A 19,252-nucleotide genomic window follows, 5' to 3' on the forward strand; every position below is an offset into this window, starting at 1 on the left:
CGTTTATGGCATTGCTTGATTAAAGGAGTTATTAGTAAATCGGAGAGGACTAATGAAATACCGTGCAAAGATGGCCGACTTTCATTTTTAACTCCCATCTGGTGTGCGGCTTCCATCGTTGGACTGAGAAGGCTTTTAAAACCGGGCTGACATGTTGGGACTAAGTTGCATTATACGTTTTTAAGGCATGTTTAAACTATTTCAGTTACAAATAATCGTACTTTCAGTTAGCAGTCATGGAGCGTTTCAGCGTTTTCGCTACTATTTACCTAAAACAACTGACGTCTTTTAATCTTATTAGTATGACAGTATTTAAATACATAACAAATACATATTTTTGTTATGGTTTTTTGTCAAATACAGAGTTGTTAAATTGATTCTAGAGTAAATTTCTCAAATACATTTTCCGAAAATCATGCTAGAACAAGATGGCCACCATCACTGCTTATACCGTGCAGCTGTAGTTCTGCTAAAGCGACGCCTCTTTCTATGGCAATTGTGGGCCGTCCTGTATTGGGTGTGAAGGGTCAGCGGTGGTTACGGTGAAGTCTTATGACTGTGGCAATATCGCTACTGTCAATGCCAGTGGGATGGATGTTCATAGGAGACGTGACAGCGGCAGCCACGCAGTGCCAGAGGTACAGCACCGTATTCTATTCATTTTTAGGAGTGACACCATGCCCATCAGCGCAACCAATCTTCCTGAAACATTCAACAAACCACTCGTGCACTGCAATAACTTAGATCTGTTACTACAGAACCGCTATATCCTACACTGTTAACAGAAGCGGAACATATTCCTCTGCAGCAGAGCTATTTCCTGCAGCACAGTCATACTCACCCCACCTCTTTTCCAAGCAACACTCCCTTGCATTCAGCAAGTACCCGAAAACTGTAGGCTCATGTTAATATTTGGATCGAAGACTTCCTGATGCTCTCATGGAGACATGTTTCACTCCGCTTGTGGGCTTGACTAGACTGTAAAGAAGGCATGCACATACCCGTTTTGTGTTAAACTCGGGCATTTATATAGAAAGAAGGGGAAATTATATACTCACTCCAGCGTGGAAGTTGTACAAAATGTAATACGTTTCTCCTGTGACTCACATTCTAGTTTATACGTTTTTAATTGGGTTGTGTATCTTGTACTTTCAATGGCAGGGACACAGATGAGCATGTTCTCAGCAGTAACATACAGCAACTGACTTTGTGTGCTCAGGCAGTGTCAGGGCGCACTGATGTGTGCATGACTTGCCTCGTGTCGCACACTTCAAGGTGCAGTAATGTTTATCTGACTTCTGTGGGGAGGCACCCTATATTCACCCTCAACAGTTTTTCCACAACTAACAACAGCGAACAAAATTAAAAATTGTATAGAATACGTGGACAACAATTTTCAGTTCTATTAAAGACACGGAGGTGAGGATTATACAGTCTTTTCTTCGCTTTTTATTTCTAGCAGAAGTGTGGCATAACAGATAAACAAATGGACTTAGGTAACGAAAATTAAAACACTACCTGTGAATAACTACGAACTACAAGCCAGACAAGTGACCCGTCAACTTTTGGATGCCCATATAAACAATGATGACAAGATATTGTCCACCTCTTCTTGCAGCGCAGTCCCATTGTCGTCCAGAATGAAACAGCAACTTTGTTTATTATTCTTGCTTCTGGACTGAATCTGATGTAAAGACAATGCTAAGTGGACTATTTTAAAACACGTTTGAATAACACATATAGTGTGGGTAATAATAGGCAGGCAGTTAATATCAAATGTATATTGTGTAAAATACAGTAAGACATTTTTGGGTGTGATAATCCTTGATCCGTGTCCTTAAAATAACTGTAATAAAACTATAATAAAATTCTTGTTCACATATGCTATACCTTTTTTAATTCTACGACCGGACAAGTGGCTTTGGATTACTGCTTACTGTCTATTATGCAAACTGCATGTAGCACAGCAATGAAGTACCTCCATTCTGTCTGCCTTGGGCAAGTTTCTGTACGGTGCCCCAGCTGTGGTTGAGGGTCTTCATTTCTGTTCCCACAGTTTGCTTCCTGGTATACTTTGGCCTGCCTTGCTTTTGTTTGCCTTCTGGGGTCTACTTGAGAGCTCTTCTTGTAATGGAGTTGTGTTCTCTTCTGAGGGTGTGTCCTATCCATCTCCATCTTTTTCCCTTAATGATGGTGTCCATGCTTTTTTTGCTTTCATATTGTGAACAGTTTCTGGTTGGAGACTGTTTGTTGCTAGAACATGCACAAGATTCTTCTCATGTTACTGGTGTGGAAGGCTAACAGTTTGTTGATGTCGCTTTTTGTCATCCACCAGCATTCTTATCTGTACAAGAGTATGGACAGAACATATCACTGTTAAAGCCTCAACTTGGTGTTGGTGCTGTCCTGAGATGACCTCCACAAATTGTTAAGCATCCTGAAGGCATTCTTAGTCTTGTCAGTCTGCTCTTTAAGTCACTGCCTGGCTCTCCGTCATGTCTGATAGTGCTGTCTAGGCAGGTGAAAACTTCAGTCATGGCTAGATCGTCTCCATCCACCTTGATTGGTGAAGGGTTTGGGTTACTGAGTGGCTTGACTTCTGATATATCAATGTTGATCTTCAGGCCCACTATCTGTGCCTTCCTTTTGAGGTGAGAAATCTTTTACTGCACATGCCGGTGTGTTAGAGAGCAAGGCTAGCTCATCCGCATAGTCAAGGTCCTCCTTGAGAGACTTCGGTTTATGCAAGTTTTAAGCGGATCGACAATCCTAGAAAAAAGATTACTTAATGTTTTATAATAGAATTCCTTAAACATCACATCCAATGACCAAACTGCCCCACAGATGTTGTCTTTTGGAGGTTACCGCACCTCTAACAGCGTGAGCTCCAAAAACAGAAGAATCAGTCTCTGCTTTAGAAAAAAAATCCATCCAATCCATTGAGCCAAAGTGGGACAGGAGACAGTCATAGGGCCAAACATAAGAAATAAGCAACTGTCCTGAAGAATTTTTCCTGAGATCTGCATTGGTAGTTTCATAAGTTCTTGAGTCATGCACATTTTTTCTTTCTCCTAGGAGGTGTGGCAGGAAACTTTTCTGGAAGCATATTTTGTCCTCCTAAAAACGAAAAGGGCAGCTCTTTCAGGAGTAAAGTATTTTCCTGCAATATCTAATGCTCGAACATCTGATCCTGTTTTGCAAGAGGTTAAACAAAGGAGAATAGCCAGTTTTGCGGCCAATTTTTTTTCAATATTTATTACAGGGCCTTGCTTGGAGTAAGTTTAGAGCCACTGAGGCATGCCATAGTATGGGGTATTTAGGGTGGGGGGGGGGGAATATAATCCCTGCAATATCTTAGAAACCAGAGGATGTTCTCCAATATGGTGATCTGCCAATGGACTATGGCTGCAGGAAATAGCAGATAGACTTTCAGGTGCCAGAGATGCCAAGAAATTCATTACAAAAATAACCTCTGTAGTCACAGGATCCAAATACAGATCCAAGCACCAGCAAGACCATCTGCCTCAACTGATTAGCATCTTTCGTGAGTAGAATTGGACATGACCTTGTCATTGAGGTAGAAAGCTTGTTCCAAAATTCGCAAAACTTGCCAGTGTCTCTGGAAAATCTCTATGCTACCAGTCCTAATTGGTGGTAGATGATCCGCATGTGATGTTGACCTATTGGATCCAGGAGTAGAGATGGGAAAATATGGAGAAACCATGGTTGTTGGCTGGATAATTCCAGAAGAACTCAAAACCAACCCGGAGTCCTCCTCAACAATCACCACTGCTTTCTTTTTCTTTATTTGGCGAGCTACTCTCAACATCATAGAACAAGCATTGGCATAGCCAATAGGTCTCGCCTTTGGGACCTTATAAGTGTCTAGCCATGCAACACTTGATGTTGTTGCACCAAGGATATTGTGCTGAATAACTAAACACTTAAAAGGTCCTAAAGGTGAGACCTATTGGCTATGCCAATGCTTGTTTCACTAGGAAGCAGCATTGTTTACAGGCTAAAGTTCAAAGCTTTGTAAAGTTAAGATCTGGGTCCTAATTCTGGTTCTAGTACTTAATAAAAGGGATTGTGGGTCAATTACTTTATTGCTCTCTGCCTACAATTTTAAATATGTGTAACTTAAAAGTATAAAATTAAACATGCTGTGTGTGGAGTTTTGTTTAAGGTTCTTGCAAACACATACATCTTCATTTCTGTAATGCAGTCGCATCTGTACCCACGTACAATAAAACTGTGTTCTATAATGTAGCTTAGCGGGGGTGACTAAACATCTATGCTAATATTTAATTTCAGGACCAGGATCTCACGAAAATCAATTTACATTCACAAAACATTTCTCTGCAGGCTGATACCTCGCAGCGCCCCCTACAGCAAGTTGTTGTAATGATTTGCGATGTAAATGCATCGCGTACTAACAACGCGGTCGTTGTAACGACCGCATTGTAATAGCAGTGCGATGTAATTACAGTTTTGTAAACGCTGTTTTCCCTTTTGTTCCACCTTTCCCCTGCAGGAGGGCAGAAACGTGTCTCTGGTCGGCAGTAACCATTTTGTGCTGTCTGGGACTAGAAGGTTGGCACCGGGAATACTGAGAGCCTAATGGAGGGCTCTGCCAGTGCTTGGAATCCGGTGTGGGGTTATGATTCAAACATGTCTGAAATTAAACATGATAGGTTTCGTAGCAGCCGTTTTCGAGATGGTCATCGGGTAATTACGCGGCACCCCTCTATGTAGTATATGGCTGCTTCACTGCCAACCCAGGAGAATGGACTCCGTAGATTGCAGCTGTGTCCTGCTCATGCAGGGGCACCCTCTTACTTAGAACCAAGCACCCTGCTTTCCGGGTTGCAAAGACCTGCTATAGAGGTGACTTATAGGTTTTAAGTGAAGTAGCCCTTAGATATAGCAAACCTATATCTTTAGGTATTGGTGCATGCACCAACCTACACAGGCTGCAATGGCAGGCCTGTAGTTCCATTTTGAATGGTCTCTCATGGATGGCATAGTACCTGCTGTAGTCCATGGGAGACCTCTGGGGTACCTATGATCTGGGTACATGGGTACCATATACTACGGACTGACAAGGGTACCCCAGTATCCAATCTGGGATGTAACTAAGTACTGAACAAACTAATTTGGGGAGGAAGCAAATAGACTGGGGTCCTAATCAGCAGGATCCCTGTCAGACTAGTCAAAACGCAGCTTAACCAGGCATAACGTGGGGGTAACCATGCAGAAGGATCCTACCTTCCTACAGTATCCTTCTTAGGATATTTTATGAATTTTCACAAACATGTAGTTACTTTTGAGGCCTCTATCAGATGTTTGAACTGCTCTTCACATAAGTGAAGGCCTTGGGCATTCTGCTTGAAGTCCATTTCAGACTTCTTTTGGGGAAAACATTCTTAGTCTGTTTTGTATGTAAGCTGTTTGTGTTGTAGGTGCCTACTCAGAATACCAGAGGTAGCCAATCTCTTCTCGGCTGAAAGTGTCATGAAGGAGAGGGGGGTTAGAAAGGGATTTAGAGGATACCTCTCTTGTATCAATGAGCTTTCCCTTTTTTGGCACGGTACGCAAGGATATGTTTTCCGACGAGGCATTAGAATATACGTTCTTGTCAGGAATATCTGGGGTTGAGAAAGTGCAGTCTGTCCCCTCATCCTTAGTAACATCTTCAAAAATGTTAGGAAAACCTTAAGTAATCCCTTTTTACGGCCTCTAAGGCGTTTGCTTTAGGTAGAATTCAAAAAACAAATTACATAATGTTTTGAGGGTCTTGTGTGGCAAGTTAGAGACAGCCCTGGTAAGTAGGGAGAGAAATATATACATTTTTTGGTTTTATTTCTTTGGTCCCAAAGCAGTTGAGAAGGATTTCTGGATATACTTTTGATAGATCTGACCAAAGGCAGATCTGTTAAAACCAATGACAACATTGGTAACTGTTTCGCTAGTCAAGTTGACCAGAATGTTAGTGATATTATTTTTTGACATTTCAAATAGGTAATTACTTGCTATGGTAGTATCAATTTAAGAGCCCAAAGTTTAATAAATTATAATACTGTTACCTTAGAGTGTATATAAATGGCATACTCATTACTGCCACAGGTGAAATTGTAAATGAGGGTGCAAGTCCTTCAGTGAGTTGATATTAGGTTGGTGCAAGAGAAAAGGACTTACTCCTGTACCATTAGCCACTGTTCTGAAATTTACTATATCTTTAAAATAAAGGGGCAGAATATCAGTTGACCCCCCCCCCCCTCAAAAAGAAAAAAAACCCAGAAGGCAGGGCTATTCTGAGAAGTAGGGGAGAAAGGACAATTTACAATAAAAAAGCCGTTCCTACATGTATGGGAAAACAGGAGCGAGGGCGGGCCTGAAGCACGGTTAGTCGAGCCCAAGGGGTAATGCCCCCTGGAGAGGGTTCCAAGAATCAAGTTAATGGGAGTCCTTGTAATGGACAGGAAAATAGTTTAAAGCAGGATGAACCTGTCAGAGGGGGGTAATCCTGGATAGGAGGTGAGAAGGGAGAGCAACATTGTCGTCAAATTAAATAAAAGAAAATGGTGGTGGCACAGGGACCCTGTGTTATGAAGGGGCCTGAAATTTGAAAAAGCATGTTGGAAGTTGGGTTACTGGTTGAGGGGGATGAAACCATACTCAAGCAGCAACCACAATTCTTGCCTGGGTGAAACACAAGCAAACCCTAAATTAACCTGTGCTTAACCCTCTGGTAGCTTTGCACAAAAGTAGTCAATCCTAAATTAAGGGCATTGTGTAAAGTATTTATGCAGCACTTCAAACAGTAATACATTAAAAACACAGCACAAGAAAAATCCCACACCAATTTAGAAAAATAGAGTAAAATGTAATACATTATTTGAGATCAAAATGACACAAATTCAGTTATCAGAACTGAAAATATGTCATTTTAAAGCTATGTAAAAATCAAGCATGAAGACTCAAAAAGTGCCAACCACTGATATCTGGATCCTCACTTGGTCCTGCCTACTCGTGATGAAATCATGAAAAGACACTGGGGCTGGATAGGTCACACCCTCTGCAAGCCTGCGTCAAACACCATCAAGAATGCCCTGACATGGAACCCTCAAGTGAAAAGGAAAAAAGGAGGGTCAAGAACCTCCTGACGCCAAGGCCTTGAGGCTGTCTGCAAGGAGATGGGTTACACCTGGAGTCAGATTGAAAGAAAAAACCCATGACAGGGATGGCTGGGGATTCCTGGTTGATGGCCTATGCCCCAGAAGGGGTAGTAGACATAAGTAAGTGGATATCTTGTCACAATGCACTGGATCCAAGTCATAAGTTCTGGCCAAGCCTATGGAGCGCGTGCCAGGTACAGAACTGAATTCAGTCCGCTTAGAAAGTACTTTGTGGGCCTGGGCGCCGAGATGCGAAGTCCTTGTGCTGCGCTGTTCAGGCCGGCGTTGAAGAGCAGTTGACAAGGATCAGCTATGCGAGGTCTGGTTGTGAAGATGCATTGCGTAGCTGTGGTTCGATGAGCCAGTTTTGAGGAAATGCGTTGCTCTGTGACAGGTTGATGAGCTGTCAATGAAGAGATGTGATACAATGCAATGTCATGCGTTAGCCTTGAGGAAGCCGCAGAGGCTTGTGATGAAATTCATCAGTGTGGTGGATGATCTGAGTCACGCTGGATCGGAGTTGATGGCAAGCTGCGCCGCACTACGCCGAGATGCGTAGAATTTGAAGAAGCAGGTTATGTCCTTGTGCTTAGGACAGGGGCCAGCCAACTGACCCTTAGATGTTTACTGAAGTTCTGGGTCCACACAAGCAGGCTAGATTCAGCAGGGTAGTTCACAGCAGCAGAGGTGCCCTGGTGCAGCAACAGCAGGCCTTGGACAGCAAAGCAGTCCTTGGTCAGCAAGCAGGTCAGCAGAGCAGACTTCACAGCTGGGCAGCCCTTCTTACTGGCAGAGTCCACAGGTCCAGAAGGGATCTGAAGAGTTGGGTCAGAGGTCTCTATGTATTCCCGGTGTCCACTTTAAAGTAGGAAAAGCTTCTGGAGGTTTCCACCTACAGAGGTGTCTGGAATTTCCTGCCTCCCTTCCTGATCCCAGCTTTTCAGGGGTTACAAAAACTAGTATCAAACCTTTTGGGAGTGTGCTCAGGAATAGGGAAGTAGGCCGTGAAGCAGTGAAAAGCAAATTTAAGAGTAAAAGTTAAAAGTATATATTCAACTTTTTAAATATACTGCACCTTTATTCAACTTTTTAAATATACTGCACCTTTTCCTATTGGCCGTTTAGGGCCTACCCTAGGGTGACACATGTATTGAAAAGAAAGGCTTGGCAAAAGATTTATTTTTTCAAGTCCACATGGCGTTTTAAAACTGAACACACAGGGTGCAATGGCAGGCCTGAGACATGTTTAAAAGGGCTACTTATTTGGGTGGCACAATCAGTGCTGCTGGCCCACTAGTAGCATTACATTTACAGGCCCTGGGTGTGTGTGTAGTGCCACTTCACTAGGGACTTATAAGTAAATTAAATGTGCCAGTTAGGTGTAAGCTAGTTTTACTATGTTTAGAGGATAAAGCACATGGACTTGAGCACTGGTTGGCATTGGTAAAGTGCAGATCAACAAAAATGGATGAGTAATGCTAAAGGTTTGGGGGAAGAGTACCTCAAGGCTGAAAGGTCAAACAGAGCACACCCGGGAACAATATCCATTAGCATGGTGAAAGGTGGCACTGCTGACCATAATGCATGGCACCACTACACAAATAAAGTATAAAATTAAAAGATTATAGCACATAGTAAATACAAAGAAATAATAAAACAGTGCACATAACATGGCCGAAGAGCAGCAAAGAAGATTTGGACCTTATCTAGTCCTCATTGTTTACGTGGACATCTGAAAGTTAATTGGTCTCATCAGACTTGTCGTTCTTAGCACTTCATGGGTGCTGTCGTTTTTTTTACTTTATTCAATGTTTTTTTTCATTGTTACATAGCTACTAGAAATAAAACCTGAAGAAAAGACTACATGATCCAAAGCATCGTGTCCTGTCATATGTAACACCACAGTCCTTCTGCCCAGTTAACAGGCAACGTCTCTCCTCTGCTGGAATAGTTGTGAGTTTGGTCTTAGGTTATGCCAACTGGTGATTCATCTCTCTGAAATACTAGGCTAGTTTTGGACGGTTTCTGTAGCTGATGGATGACTAGCTTCCTCTTGGCTCCTTGGTAGGGACTGCAGGCTTAGTACCTCTGGACATCTCCCAGCTGTCTCCCCTCCTTTTTTGTCCTTCATGGTTCATGTCCAAATCATCCAATCCTGTGGTTGTTTGTTCCTCCCTATAATGACTTGGATGCTAGTTCTTGAAGAACAAGACATTTCAAGTGACTAATTCATGCCTTGTTTGAGCCTGATACAATTCCTCGTAAATTGTCAGTTGTTCAGGCTCACACTGCATCTTGAAATTTTCTCCTCCTTTTCGGTTCTTCAGAAGGGCCCTATCTCCTATCTGAATGCTGTTCTCCTTGTCTTTTCTTTGTCAGCTGGCAGCTATATTGTTCTTCTGTTTTCTCCTTCGGCTCAGCTTTGGATCCGTGGGGGAAGTGGGTATTTTGAGGGTGTGTTACGGATGATGTCCTTTACTGGCTGCTGAAACCTGAGTGCTGCTGGTGACTGTTGGGTTTTGCAGTGGGTTGTATTTTGGTGGCCAGCTGTCTCCACATTACCATTCTGCTCTCAACTGCTGCAGATTGCTTTATTAAGAGTTCTCATTATGCGTTCCACTTTGCCATTGGCCTGAGGCCACCCAGGCATTATCTTTCTATGATGGGTTTCCAGCGATTGAAAATATTGCTGGAACTCTGACCTTTGAAATGTGGTTCCTATATAATTTTTACTGACTTGGGCAGTCTGAATGCTATCCGGTTGTTTTTCATCTTTGGGTAGACATTTTCAAAAGCTGTTGCTGCTAATATTTCAACGACTGGGCATTTTGTGAATCCATTAATGACAATGAATAGCTGCCTCCTATAGGAGAGCGCCCCAAAGTCTACATTGATCTCTTCCCATCAGGCTATGCCTCTCAGTTGTGTCCATTCTAGGGAACCACAACTTTTCACAGAGTCTTGCTTTAGTTTCAGTTGCGGACTGGTGTCCATGGGATGTGTGATGTATCACAAGTAAGAGGAGATCATTGGGGTCACTAATTTTTTGCATCTTAGTAATACTCCCCTGTTCATGCTATTAAGTTCACTTCTCACCACCCATAGGGGCTGGCAGTACAGCCTGCTCACGTCATTATTTTTGTAAAGGTAATTTAGGATGTCGCCTATTGGTTATCCTCAGCTGGTGATCTGGTCTTTTACAGCTGCTATTATGTACTTCTAGCAGTTTCACCCAATGAAAAGGGTGTGGGACAGGAGATGGAGCCAACCCATTCAGCTTACTCCTCGGCAGTCGATGAGTGTTCAGCATGACTTGTGGTTTCAGGCCTCGACGATGCAACAGTTAGTCAGCTGGTTTGTTTGACTCCGTTAGGTAAACAAGTAAAAACCGACGGTTCTGCAGTTGCAGGAACCATTTTTATCTGAGGCGGATGTTGTGGGGCAGTTCTGGTGAACATTGGCTGGGGAGGTTCGTGGTCAGTGGTGGCTTTAAAGTCACAGGCAAACAGGTAAAGCTGGAAGTGGGTGCACCCTCATCTGATGGCACGAGGTTTCTCTTCAGTTTGTGAGTAACATTGTTTCATACTCGAAAGGGCTCTGTTTGCAAAAATTGGATTGCTTGTCTTTTTCTTGATTTTGCATTACAATGGCTCCAAGGCCTAGGAGATAGGCATCTACAATTAATTGTGATTCTTGATTGGGGTCAAAGTAGCCCACTGTAGCGTCTTGCAAGGTGGCTTGTTTGATGCTTTGGAGGGAGTGTGGTTCTTTACTGGTCCATTTCCAAGGTGCTGAAGATTTCGTAAGTCTTCACAGCGTTCCTGAGAAGCGTCCTTCAAGGTGGCTTGTTTGATCCTTTGGAGGGAGTGTGGTTCTTCACTGGTCCATTTCCACGGTGTTGAAGATTTCGTAAGTTTTCACAGTGGTCCTGAGAGAGTAGCCAAATTCGGGCTAAACCTCCTGCTGTAGGTTACCATGCCCAGGAAGCTTCATTTATCAGCCACCAACTCTGGCGGGGCGGCATCCTTTATGTAAAATACTTTGACAAAGTCTACTTTCACCCATAAAATTAAACTTCAGTTTTTAAAAATGCACACTTGTTTTCCTGGAGTGCCAGTTTCTTGCCCTTTACCCTCTGCAATGTCACTCTTAGTCGCTTGTGATATTCTTGCAGGTCATGGGCATTGATTAAAATATCATCACTTGATTACTTCTGTAAGACCTGATAGTGCTTTCTTGATGACGTTCTGGAAAATTTTGGGAGCCGAGGAGATGCGAAAGTTTATGCTGTAGTAGCAGCAGAAGCCGACCTGCGTTAGAAACACATTGATGTAGCAACACCATTCTATTAGTTGTAACTGGGGGTACGCCGTATTGAGGTTGAGTTTGGTAAATCACCTCTCCCCAGTGAGGCCATTTGATAAGGTTGTCTATCGTTGATGTTGATAGCGCAGATTGGAACCAACTAGCCATTTCAGCGCCGCAAGCAAATACCAAATACAATTCCAAGTTCAGTCAATGATGAGAATTTGGAGTAGCATTCAAAACCTTTATTCTCATTAAGAGATTAGTACGTTTTTTTAATTCATTTATTAAAGTTAGTCAAATCAAGTACGTTTACAGAAATCTCGTAAAAATGTTTGGTGGAACAATTAATTAACTAATGCATCAAGCGCGATCCATAAAGGAGTGAAACCCTATTCTAGAGATCAGGACAGGAATTTCAGAGTTAGTAGAACTCATGAAGGGTTCTATTTCAAGGTAAAGAGTGAGATTAAAGGAGCATGAAGCTCAAAGCCGAAATAAAGCAGCAGAACTTCCTATAGAGAGTAGTTCATGAAATTCAGCCGAGTCTCAGTAACAAGATCAAATGGTAAAAAAGTTGCAGTAACAATCTGTAAAATAAATCTTCAAACTAGTCAGTCAGTCAGTCAAAATACTTTATTTCGATAAATCAATATCATGAAAAGACAATAATACTATGCAAAATTTACATATACTGCAATACATAAAATATACAAGATAAAATCAGAATTAATTATACACAGTAAAAAGTATGTCAAAAGTTAAAAAATTTCCTTTAAAAATTCATAAAAAATGAGGACATGCTAAAAAGGATACAAAACATCATACATTATAGATGCCCACATTTCATTTTCATTCTGTAAACATTATCATTGTGTAAACGTAATACTCGATTTCATCCCAGTTTAATTTAACATTTAGGAGTTATTAATCGCATTCCTATTCTTAATCCTAACAGCACCCACTAAAAAGCTGGCAACGTGGAACATGATTCTAGGGTTCTGCAATAATTGTAGAAACAGAAGAGCTGGCTTAACTTGAATAAACCCAGCCTCCTTTAAAATGGGGATCAGAAATTTCGCCCTTAATGCCGTGTAATGACCACAGAACATCAAAAATGCATTGTGTTCTGAGTGGAAAAATTATCACAAGAACACGGCATTGCATTTTCAGGGGTACTCCAATTTGGAAAATATCCAAGGTTCAGATGAATCAAATTAAACCGGAATCGAGTTAGGAGGAACCTATGATGCGGTCGATTTACAACTTTTAAATACATTTCAGGACCTTCTTGGGTAGATATGAGGTTAGCCCTCACAGTAGGTTTTTTTAATTCCATTTGTTCTCTCTCCAGAGTTAGCATTTCACCCATTGCTCCCTTAATTAGTGCAATGTCCTTTGATGTTATCAACTCTGGTGAGGAAAAAAGCTCTGGTCTCCCTAGCTTGACAAAGCTATTTTTGATATATGCCAACCACTGAATTTTATTATATCTATCTAGCTGTAAACCAGCAGCGGTGCGTCCATTGGGGCGTAGGGGCGTAGCCCCACCAGCCCATGGACCCGCGGCTGCCAGTAAATAATTAAAATAAATGTTCCGAATTTCCTGACTCCTTTTCTCTTCATGCGCCGCCGGGCAGCACCCGACTGAAACGGGAGTGTGCGCAGGGGGGGCGGGCTGCGGGGCTGGTGTGAGTGTCAGTGTCACTGTCAGTGTAGTGATTGACAGGCGCCGTCGAGACGTCACGAGACAGACGAGTCTGAACGCGCATTACAGCTTGGGGCACAAACTTGCCCGAGCATGCGCATATTAAGCTGCCCCACATAGTGACTAGGGGGGGGTGCTTGATTATTTGCGTGCGGCGCAGCCCTGGCGTGAAAAGGGCGACAGGGCGAGCATTTCGTGTGCCCTCCAGCGCCAGGATTGGCTGGTCACCGTTTTCGCAGAGCAGGGGCAATCCATATTGGATGCCGCTCGTGGGTGGCTCAGCCGCAGTGGACAATGGCCAATCACTGTATCTGACTTCTTGTAGTCATGCAGTGATTGGCCATTGGCGCGCGCGCTGGTAACAGTTCTTCAATCAAATCACTACAGTCACTCCACTATTAGTCCGACTCGCCTCGTGGTTGCCGTTGTGACTGTGTGGACTGGAGTGAGTCGACTCGTGTCTCGTCGTGTGGAGTGGAGTGGAGAGACAGACAGTACTGTCTGTGTGGTGAGTGAGACGAGTATTGTAAACATATGATACGCCGTGTGACAGACACATATGCATTAGCAGGTGCCCTGCCGCCCATGCTTATCCTTCCGTATGTGCACCCTACCATGTACTCCTGTCCTGTTTCCTACGTGTGCCTACACAGTACAAGCCCCGCCAGCCCCCCGAGTTCACAATGCCAAACCCAAACCTTGTTTTTATTACTTACGTAATTTCATTATTTCAATATATATCTTGGACTGCGAGTGCGTGCACTGCGTGTGCCTGAAGGAACGCTGACTGAGAGAACGCGGTGCTGCCTGCACTGTTGTGTGAACTAGCTGATGGCTTATGTTTATTTACTGTTGGTGGAGGGCAGTGCCCTGATTGATGGTTGTTTATAAAACTCCACCTAAAAGCCCATCAGTTGGATAAAGGCGCTATCTTCTACACTACATTGGGTTATGGATCGGTCCTATAAAGACTTCAATCACTAGTTTCAACAGTTCATATAAACATTGATGCTTTCTTGCCCATCCACATTCCTGGTGCACTGACTCCCGGTGTCCAGCGCTCTCGCACCTTCAGTCTGGTGAAGCTATTTTATTTTACAACACGTCATTGTTCCACTGGAACAGATGGGTGGTTTGTATCTGTTCTTTTAAAGGGCTTGTTTGTGTTGGGTTCTGAATATCACCTAATTACATTGTTTATTGGACACACTAATACTGGTCTTTGTTGTTATGTGTCATTTTCATATGCCACTCTTCCACAACACCGCATGGCTCTGAGGAAGGCACACGAGGTGTGTTCTAATGTGTAAAATAACACTTTAGTGTGGGTGTGTGAACACACATGAAAAACTCTGCTTAATTCTGAACAACATTATCTTATATTCAAAGCAGTTTACAGTCCCTCTGAGATACGAAGAGTCGAGGGACTTCATTTGAATCTGTTGGAGCCGAGCGCAGCTCTCCACACCCGCAGTGACCTCAAGTCACTTAGAGGAGGGAGGACAGCTAGATTTCCAATGTTGATGATTATTTCTTGTAATGCTTAAATTATTGATGTACGTTGTAAAGATGCAGAGCTGTTCAGGATATTTAAAATAGTGCACTTTGTGTGAGTTAATACTTAAGAGTGCTGCATAAAATGTGATGGGAGGATTTCTTATGGTGAGTGCTGCAGATATTTGTTGCTGTGCTGATGTGAATACTTTTTATTATGTTCAGTGTTCCTATGTTTAACGGAGCTTGGAAAAGATACAGTACAAGTCTCGGTATGTACTCGAGATGGTTTACACCAATGTGCAGGATCCTGGCTGCCTGAAGCATCACACCTGGGTGTGTGCGTCCTTGTACAGCTGTAGTTGACTCAGAGAGAGCACGAGGTGTAAGGGACATTTTCCATTATAGAAGTGAATAACTGTGTAGAAGTCTGACCCTGTGCACATTGTGTAGATACTGTGGACATGTGGGAATGACTAAGTGTCCAAGCTGCAAGGTACAGCGAGTTCATTCAGGCCTCATGGTGTATGCTGGTAGATGACAGGGCACGAGTCTCCATGGTGCTGGGTGCACTCGAACCTAATGAGGGATTGTGTATGCTAATGAATGACAGGGTACAGATACAAGGTCACTCAGGGTAGCACTGTATACATCAGTTCATGACTACGTGTGAGGTGTCAGACTGTGAGGTATATGTGAGTACTTTATGCCTGGCTGTGTAAAAACTTTGTGGCACGGTTGTGGGCGTCCCAACCATCCTTCATGCCCTGACAAAATGCTGGCATTTATTTGCATGTAAATACACAAACATGGCATGATGGAGCCCTCTTCAGCTGAATGCTGTCCTGGCATTATGGTGACGATTCTTTGCATAACAGTGATAATACTGGACGCAATGTAGCCTTCTATTGCATGTTCATGCCCACCACAAGCACAATGCTGATCATGGTATAATGGTGCTTGTTCTTGACCCGCTGTTGACATCCATGGCATTATAGTGCCATTTCTGTGTAATGTTGCCGTGGAATACTGGTGGCAGTTATTTACATTTCATGGACATTGTTTGCACAATATGAGCAGCCCCAATGTAATGCTTGAACTGGCATTGTAATGTTTATTTTTAGTTTTTTAATAGCATTCTTGCTTGTGATGAGGCTTGTACTCACTCGCCCACTCAACCAACCATCCTGCTGTGGCACATAGATACAAAATGTGCCTTTCCATGTTCATTCTGCCCCGGCTCCTTCGCACTGTGACATTGATGGGAGCACTCATACAGAAAACAGACCCTTAGGGCAGGCGTGGGCTGGCCGGGGTATAGTACAAGCATAAAATGCCAGAAAAGAGAATTTAGTGTCTCTGCAACTATCATCGACTCTAGAGAACCTTAGTCATACCACATGTACTTGAGCTGCACCTTGACTTCTGACACACTGTAGAGGCCATCTTTATGACCCTAATTGCAACGTGCTACATGTATGACGCAACTGAAAAACGAAATTCTTGAAGCCATCCAAGGCCAATTTGTGTGGCCCTGAGTGGCTACATAAATCTCTAGTGAAGTAACGCAGCGCAAATCTCTGCATTGCCTTAGTCTGAGCTAGCTAGGGAGCCGTTCCATGAGCATTGCACGGGTGTTGCCACACTACGGCGCATTGCTACACGTTCCTTGTCCCACAGGGGAAAGTGTCATAAATATGGTATTTAGCATGACTTGCCATCCTTCGTGGTATCAATTTTCTTTTTTTATACTCCGTTGATGTTGTTCCTCTCTTTTAATTCACTACTATTAACATGACTTTCCGCATGGTTATCCTCTGACTCTTGAGTCCCTTATTCGTAATATGGTCCATCAGTCCTAGCTATTCATCTATATTGTTTCTGTTTTGTTTTATTACCTGTCTGATACCGCAGCTGGAAAAAGCACTGGGGAAATATAGTACCAAGGACGCTAAATAAAGTAGGGAAAAATTATGTATTGCTATTCCAAAGTATTCCACGTATTTTCTGTTTTCCTTGTTTCTCTCTCGCCTCCTGGTGTTGGTGTGTGTGTTTTCCTTCTCCTGACCGGGACCCTGATGTTATCTTCACAATTGAGGCAAATGCAGAGACCTCCATCACTTTCCGATTCTCCCCCCTCCCCCCCCCGAGCTAGTGAAGGGCTTCTTCATACCCCCCCCCCCCTCGATCCTGGCTTCCAATCTTCTAGAAGTGGACACATCCATCCAAGCATTCACTCCTTCAACTATCAATACCTGCAGTCCCTCCACTGAATGTAGAAGCAATTTCACTTATGAAATAGCGAGATCTGTTTTATCTGCTAATGTTTGCCTTTTTTACGATGGTTTAAGACAAAGCTCTTGTCAGCTGTTGGCTATTCTGTTCCTTGACTAAAGGGGCACGTTGCCAGAGTGTCCGTGATCTGTATCATTAGAGCGCTAGATAACATGTCTTTAATTCATTCATTGTTTCACTCATTCGCAACGAAGCTACCAAATAATAACGCAGGCAATGGTACAGAAAAAGAGAAAACTAGGCATTATGTTCCAGTCAGAAGTCACCCAGTGTGTTGCAGCCTATAAGCTTATGTACACAGCCCTCTGTGAATCTTTACCGCTCTCTGCTAGAGAACATTGCACCTTTCCACCTTCTGTCCACTCACACATCTCTCTAAAGTACCACAATACGCTTATCGTAGAAGGCTGCACATCATGCTCCTAGCCTATTTAGTCAATTTGTAGTAAGTTGCACAATATACCTCGAACGTGCACTTTGCCCATCTACTTATTTCTCACTTAAAACATATCATTTGAACCTATCTTTCTCCCAATAGCTAAATTATTATTATTTGCAGTAGGTTACTGCGCTTGGACAAAGCAGTATTTTGAACATTATTGATCCAGATTTCCCTTCATAATCACGTTAGGGGGTGAATATTATCTGCTACTTAGGCCCACATGTAGTGTGTATGCTGCCACCTTACTATTTTTTAGTATGTGTTCAGAGTAGATGCATAGTATATGTCATTGAACGCATGTCATGTGATACTTTTTTTTTTAATCAACTCCACAGTTTTTACCTTTTGAACGTTTAAAGTCGCACTTGCGAGTTGTGGTAGATCCGTGGCGTTTGCTGTGAGATTAGTACAAATGAAATGGTGAAGGGATTAGTGCATCGCCAGGCAAAGTAGGCCAGGAGTCCTCTGCATTGAGCAGTGAAGGCCTGGGGGCTGGGAGTTGTGCAGGAATTACCGCCTGGGACTGCTTTCATTCGTCGACTGTACCATATTTAAAACAGTTATGTGTCCACAGTAGATCATTTCAGCAGTCAAATGTTTTCGACAACTCATTCGAAAACATGGCAGTCAAATGAATTGAAAGGCATTGTCAGCGAGAACGCTGAATAACCTGGGAACATTTTTACTAGCCTTGAATGCGTCACTTCGCTCAAGGCTGCTTTTATTAAAGCTTGCATGGAGACGCTGTTGATAGAACATTTGGCTTCATGCTTGAAAAAGTATTGAAATTGTACATTTTTGTGGCAGCCTATGCGAATATCAAGTTGTGTGGTGTCCCGTGTGATGCTTTTCGTTGTATTCTTACTTGTAGCAATGCTGTCTTTTCCTATTGTATATGTAGGTAGGCGTAATAAGTATCAGAAGGCAAAGAAAAAAAATAGGGTTCGGTGAGCGCCTCGCGATCTGATTGATGCAATAGCACACATTGAGAGATATCTTGCATAGTTTGGGCCTGGTCCAGAAAGTGCGCTGCTGCTGCCTGTGCACTGCAGTGCAGGAGTCGAGAGGCAATAATTTACATTAAAACAGGCACAGCGACCTCACCTCACCTGAGATAGTCACAGACTAGACAGGGTCAGTCAGCACAGGCAGCATCATGGCAGCGCGGCGGCTTGATCACAGGCGCGGCATGATGACCGGGCGCTGCGGGGAGACTGTATTTTATTATCTGCATTCCATGCCTTCTTTAGACTCAGACTACAGACTTTATGTCAGAGTCAGAGAGTGCGCTGCTGCTGCCTGTGCACTGCAGTGCAGGAATCGAGAGGCAATAATTTACTCAAAAATAAAATGTACTTTAAGCCTGCCAAGCTGTTATCTAAATGAGTGCCTCCCACTTTCAGCTTTCCAATGCAGCCGTGCTTACGGCTCATGTTGCTCACGGAAGTCCAGTAAAGTTGCAAGTCACTCTGCTGATTATAATTAAATTATGAACGTCTTCCAGACCGTTTTATGTATTTTCTGGAATTTTGGGTAGAGTCTGTAAAATAAAAGCTGTTTAACAATTATTTCCTACGCTTTTCAGCAGTTAACTTAGAGTTTCTCTTAGCTCAAAGGAGTGCAATTTCTGATTTTTATGTTTCCCTCATCTTCATAGCTTGATTTTGCTCGTGAGAAAGTGTCCCTCATAGTCGTTGAAATGTCACTCATAATTACACTGAAATTATGACAATGTCACACACGGCAATCTAAAACCTTGGCAGCTATGCTTGCATTGTGCACGCATTTGGGGGGGGGGGGTGGAGCTAGTCACAGATGTAACAGCACTTT

General features: G+C 43.0%; 1 protein-coding gene across 1 annotated transcript in view; it reads left to right on the forward strand.

Moving 5' to 3' along the window:
* The first annotated feature begins 504 nt into the window (after window positions 1-504).
* CCDC93 (CCC complex scaffolding subunit CCDC93) overlaps window positions 505-19,252 on the forward strand; it is a 994,005-nt gene continuing 975,257 nt past the window's right edge. Inside the window, exon 1 of the mRNA XM_086957357.1 lies at window positions 505-638. Coding sequence (XP_086813483.1) covers window positions 591-638 — 48 coding nt within the window. The 5' untranslated portion in view covers window positions 505-590. The remainder of the gene's footprint in view (window positions 639-19,252) is intronic.

The sequence above is a fragment of the Lissotriton vulgaris genome, chromosome 2_1 (assembly GCF_964263255.1).
Source record: "Lissotriton vulgaris chromosome 2_1, aLisVul1.2, whole genome shotgun sequence".
Lineage (NCBI taxonomy): Eukaryota > Metazoa > Chordata > Amphibia > Caudata > Salamandridae > Lissotriton > Lissotriton vulgaris.